General features: G+C 35.6%; 1 protein-coding gene across 1 annotated transcript in view; it reads right to left on the bottom strand.

Annotated features, from left to right (window-relative positions):
* The window catches only part of LOC108757552 (zinc finger CCHC domain-containing protein 14), a 6,782-nt gene extending 1,115 nt beyond the window's left edge, over positions 1-5,667 (bottom strand). Inside the window, 7 exon segments of the mRNA XM_018502013.1 lie at positions 1-156; positions 455-714; positions 1,180-1,359; positions 1,472-2,199; positions 2,903-2,999; positions 3,434-3,923; positions 5,494-5,667. The exon segment at positions 1-156 is cut by the window's left edge and continues 6 nt beyond it. Coding sequence (XP_018357515.1) covers positions 1-156; positions 455-714; positions 1,180-1,359; positions 1,472-2,199; positions 2,903-2,999; positions 3,434-3,923; positions 5,494-5,540 — 1,958 coding nt within the window. The 5' untranslated portion in view covers positions 5,541-5,667.
* Between the last annotated feature and the right edge of the window lie 447 nt (positions 5,668-6,114).

Below are 6,114 nucleotides of genomic sequence, written 5' to 3'. Positions count from 1 at the left end.
CTGCTACTGACCCACGGCGCAGCCGGTGGCGTCTCGGGGGGCGATCTACTACCGGTACTATCAGAACTGCTGCTTTGGGAACAGTGCCGGCTGCTCTCGGAGTCGAGTCGCAATGCTTGCAGTTGTCCAAGGCAATACACGTGCTGAGCATTACACCTGAAAATATATGATACATATTAGGATAACTGGTTACGTAATTCTTTAGTGTTAAATATTAAATGTCAAGTATTATGTTCCAATCCCAAGCCTAGATGTTAAATCTATTAAAATTCTATAAATATACAAATTTCAAAAAACATTTCTATTAGCTTGTTCGCTTATATCATAAAAAAACATTACTTCTTTCGTTTTAAGATTTCTTCTTAACTATTTAACTTTTAATTATTTCTAACATAAGACAATTTAATTAAATAAAATATTATCTAAAGCACTGACAAAATTCATTCATATATACCTCGAATATCGATTTTGCATTCCAGCTACTGGTACAGTGAGACAAGCATAACATGGTGAATTCTGAGCTGTATACATTGGTGGTGCAGGATACATTTGTATTTGCGCCGGATCTATCGATGGCATACCAGGATAACGCCGTATATTTGGAGTAGTCATATGATTGTGATAATGATGCACCGCCGGATGGTGTTCTTGTAATGGCATCGATTTCCCGCTTGTACTATTGCTTGAATCCCCCAAAACCTCTACCCCAGATGCCTATGGAACAAGTACAATACAAATTTAAAAAAAAACGTTAAATACAACATCAATTTACAGATTACATTATCAGATTCTGAGTGGAAGTCTATAACTTTATTCTAATATTTTTAATTAAAAAAATATGAGGCTTGTTTTGCTTACAATATCTTATATATTGTATATTATGTTTTTATATAAGATATGAATCAAAACCTTTTCTTATTTGTAAAGCTAATATTTATTACTAATATATTCGTTAACACGTTATTCATTTCTTACACCAACATTTAAAGTAAAAAAAACCTGCAAAGTTTTCGATGTATTAAAGTTTAATTTATATAACACTATTTTCAGTCAGTTTTTATTTTAAAAGTTATCACAAGATACGTCTCGATTCTTGCTAAGAAAAAATTGACTCGAATTAAATAAAGAATTTTTGAAGAGTCTTTATATTTTATATGCGACATTATATTTAAGCCTTACTTCGTTCTCCATCGATTCGGCGAGCGAATGTGAGGTACTGCTTACGCTATCCAGCTTCTTATCCGTTGAAATTTGATTTAAGCCATTGCTGGTTTGACTTTTAACTATACTCCTCAATTGTCCTACTGCGTTCGGTGTCAAGCCGATGTCCCTTAAGTCTTCATCACTCATTCTTCTAATCTATAATTCGCACATATGAATAATTCAGTTTTGAATTGCATACATATATGCAAATTATATTGTCTGCACAAACATTCTAACAATTACTGTACGAAAACGTGATTTTACTTACCTCGTCGCGAGAGAAGTTCTGCAGATTACCCTTAAAATTCGGCATCTCTTTACTCAAAGTCTCTCGAAGGGAATCGCCAGAATTAGATGACCTAAGTCGTGGCGGTGGTGGAGGTTGTTTCGATTGAGTTGCCGAGATCAGAGTAGACGATGGGGTATTATCGATATTATGTCGAGAGAAACCCGACGAGCTCGATAAAGGAACGGACCGCGATGATGGGAGTAATGGCGATTGACTAGGAAGACTTCTGTTTGCACCGGGCGCTGGTAAAGGCGGCAGGGAGTTGTTGCTGTTACTAGTAGTGTTCGAAACGGAGCTGCTTGTTTGGCTGTTTGAGACGCTCGACGATGTGAGACTGGTTGAGGTGGATTGGGTAGATTGTGAGGATGAGGCGCGCGAGTTAACACTAGTCCTGCTACGGCCCATTGGCGAATTACTGCGACTAGGAGATCGTGACTGAGATGGCGAGGATTGGCGGCTGACTAAGGGGGAAGCGGGATAAGCTAACACGTCGCTGGTGTGATACATCAGCTGATTTCCCATCATAACCTGACTTGGCCAAGGAGGCATATGGTTCATGGATGGAAAACCGAGTTGAACGTATTGCGTTGTACCACCAGATCCCATAGGCATTTGTTCTGGACCAGGCAAACATAGTCCTGGTGGAGGTATCGTAAGACCAGGTGGTACTCCCGTGACTATAGCATTATTCCTCATCCCCATTTCTCCTAAACACAATACATCAATATATTGAAGAAATTTTAAATTCAGAAAATGCACATAAATATGTAATTCAAAACGCGGTTAACATTATTGTATTTAAAATCATTTTTAACTAGATATTATAAAACTCAAAATGTTATTAGACATAAAGATCCGTTTTAATCAAATAAGGCCTTCTTCGTTTATATGTAAAGTAATTTTGTTTCACAAATAAAATGTAAAGATTCTTATATATAATAAATTATATACGTAAATTTTATAGCATAAGGAATACAAAAATCACTAAATGACTTCTAATTATAAAAAATTTTAAATTATTCAACCATTTTAAAATATACATGTACAAATAGATTTTCTAACCGAAGATATTCTACACGATTTATTCAACATAAGATAAAAAAGTTTTTAGATAAAATATGAATAGCTTTGCAGTATTTATAACGCATAAACAAATTGTCATGTTATCGCTAGCATAATTATCACTCTCTAATCCTATTAAGCGCACTGTAACTGATTCCAGTAAGTTAAACAAGAGAAAGTAAACATTAACCAGTTATACTTTTGTATTCTGAAAAAGTGGAATGTTAATACTGCTAAATAGTTCCACTACGCAATACTTTTTGCCATGTTATGTCATAATTGTAATTTGTTAAAACATTTTATTTTTCCGTATCAATAGATATTTAAGAAGTATGCAATACAGCGTACCATGATAAGATTGCATTGGTGGTGGTGGCATTAAGCAGCTACCCGGTATCTCAGGCTCCATTAATCTTTCGTTTGTACTCATGCACGGTGTACAGCCCTGCATAAATTTAAACTATATGTACATTATACAATCAAACAGTTTCCAACTTTTAAAATAACTAAACGCATTACTACATTACTATACAAATTAATATAATCAGTTGCAATGTTATAGAAGCATGTTACTAAAATTTATTTTATAAATATTATAAATTAATAAATTAACCTCTAAAGTAATATATATAGCATACTTATATACATATATTTTTATACCCAACTAAAAAGGTTTTTTTTTCTGTTACAGTCGATAAATCAAAGTAAATATATCGTAATACTCTTTAAAATTTCAATAATTATTCTTTAAGAACTTTGAAAAGGAAAAAATAATTTAGTAAACACAAGACAATTCAATAAATAAAAAATAAATATCAATTTTCATGAAAATATTGACTTTTTATCTTTTGAAAAAAAAAATGAAATATTGTGTATTACTTGGGTCGGTTTGAAAGAAGAGTTTATCTTTGAAAGATTCAGACGAGCTTCTTCTTCCTGAAGTTTAATAAATATGTTGCCGAATACGCTCTTCTGTTCGTATGTGAAGGCCGGATGATTCAGTGCCATCGTATACAGCAGTAGCAATTCTTCCAGGGGTTGGTCATCCACGCTGAAGGTAGTCCCGTTTAACAGATTGGTGATCTCCTGATGGTCAAAATTCGACAGATTTTTGTACAAGATCACCGCACAGGCGTAATTGCACGAGTGCAACAGTGCCATGTAGAGAGCCAGTTTTCTTCGCGTGCGTTTATCTGTCACGCTGGAAGTCAACTCGGCCAGCTCCGAGGCGCTATTTGCATGGTGTTCCACATCACGTAGGTCATTGTAGTCCCGCTTGCCGATATCCTCGATACACGTACCGAGATATCGTACCTCAAATGGCACGCACATGTTCAGCAATGTGCACATTACATCGATACGTTTATAACTGAACAGACAAAATATAGATTAATATCAAACAATGTTGTATATCAACATCATCAAATCATCACTATATCATAATTTTACGCTAATTTAAAATCAAAGTATTAAAAAAAAAAAAAAAAAAAATCTTAATTATATATACACAGATCTCACTATAATCTCTCTTTCAATAAACTCGTTGCTACCCCACAAACTTTGAAGAATAGATAATTGAATCATTTTATATTGTTTTTCGTTATCGATTACTTTTTCATGTTAAATATAATATATATTTTATACATTCACTACGCATAATTATAAGTAATATATTTTAATTAGAAATAAACCATTAATAGGTAATTTAATTATTTTGGTTTTTTAGAAATAATATTAAAAAAATATATATGAAGTATAAAACTTCAATGACATGTATATAATATGTTAATTTTCCATCATTTAGCATTAATAGTTTCGATGTTATCATTTAAATAGGATATTTTTATTACGCGATATGACTATTTCGCATGTAAGCATTTATTTTTGATAATATTTCGTATTTATCTAAATTAAATGCAGATTAATTATTTTGTTATAAACATTAGAATATGTATAATGTCCTATTTTTAATCTTATTATTGTTTAGATTTTAGAATATATAATTATTAAATTTTCAACATATGCAATCGATAATTTTGATGAAAATATGAATTGATACAATTAAATTATATTTTAAATTAAAAGATATTCGAGTCTCAAAGTTCGTGTGATAACTTAGCAGTCTTATAAAAAATAACATATAATATACAATTGCAAATAAACGTAATAGAAGTATATTCTGCCTCATTACGTCTTTAAATCTTTTTCACTCTTTATCTTTTACCATTTATATAATTTTCAATATACACGCATACATAGTGTTAAAGGCAAACTTATGTCGAGACCATTAAAAACTATAGTCTATTATACATAATTATTTTGCCTCTTATTCGACATACTAGTACTACTTATTATACTGACGAAACATTTGAAAATTACAAAATAAGCAAGTAACGCAAAGATAGTATGTAAGTAAAGAGATCTTAGAATAATGGAAAACATATAATATAATAAGTAACTTTTTATAACCGAGAGAGTCGCATCGTACAAGAAACATAGAACTACGAGACGACAAAGAACACAATCGTGTTCAATTCAACGTTTGGTTCAAGAAACACCAGTTAATAGTGACATAGAAGAAGTAATGTAACATATACAATAAAGTGTATTTAAAAATTCCCAACGATATCTCACGGACGTTGACCGAAAATTCGTCATGAGAGATGCGCAAGAGCGTGTCTCGCGGAATGTGTGCGGAATAAGACAGAAGTCATAATTGCGATATTTTCAGGAAACGAGATTTAAGGCGACGGTGATCGTCCAACGGATAAGGGTGAGGGAGATACAACGCCGAGTCGCTGCAGACCTCAAGGGGGTATCGTACACGCTTTGCATCGAGAGCGACACACGACGCGCTCTCAACGGTTACGCAAAATTACTCCTGAAATATCTCGGGAAGATGCGCGCGTCGGAATCGCGCGGCGACGCTTCCACATTACCTGGACAGATTCCCAAACCATGATACCACGTTCTCCTTACACACCATTGCCAGACAACATTGATACCACTTGGGTAGGAGGAAAGTGTAGAGCAACGGAGCGGACAACCAGCGGGCGGCCTCTCTTTCTCTCTCTCTCTCTCTCTCTCTCTCTCTCTCTCTCTCTCTCTCTCTCTCTCTCCCTCTCGCTTTCCGTCCCTCTACTCGTCTTTCTCTCTCCTTCTCCGGCTCGTTCGCTCTCTCTCTCTCTCTCTTTCTCTTTCGTTCCTCTCGCTCTTCTTCTCGAGAGTACCGCACAATCGGGTTGACAATCAGATCCTTGCAAACGAGAACCGTTTCACCGCCGTGTAATGGTACCCCGTTGGGATCCGGTGGTAAGCGACGAATACCGCGGACGCACAAGATGCACAGTGGCGGCAGCGACGGCGGTGGCACGACAGCCGTAACACACCGCTAAGCTTCCACATTCGCCGTGGCAGTCGTAAAGAGATATCCGATGCCACCGACGGGATAACGACGGGACTGATGTCCAATCGGAGCTGACGACGAAAATTGTAGTCGACGAGCGCGATCGCGGAGTCGCGCGCGCTATCCGTGCGTGGCGCGGGTACGGCGCGCGAGG

Source organism: Trachymyrmex cornetzi, unplaced genomic scaffold (genome assembly GCF_001594075.2).
Source record: "Trachymyrmex cornetzi isolate Tcor2-1 unplaced genomic scaffold, Tcor1.1 scaffold1462, whole genome shotgun sequence".
Lineage (NCBI taxonomy): Eukaryota > Metazoa > Arthropoda > Insecta > Hymenoptera > Formicidae > Trachymyrmex > Trachymyrmex cornetzi.
Note: the sequence above shows the minus strand (reverse complement) of the source record. Positions and strands in the feature narration are given on the sequence as shown.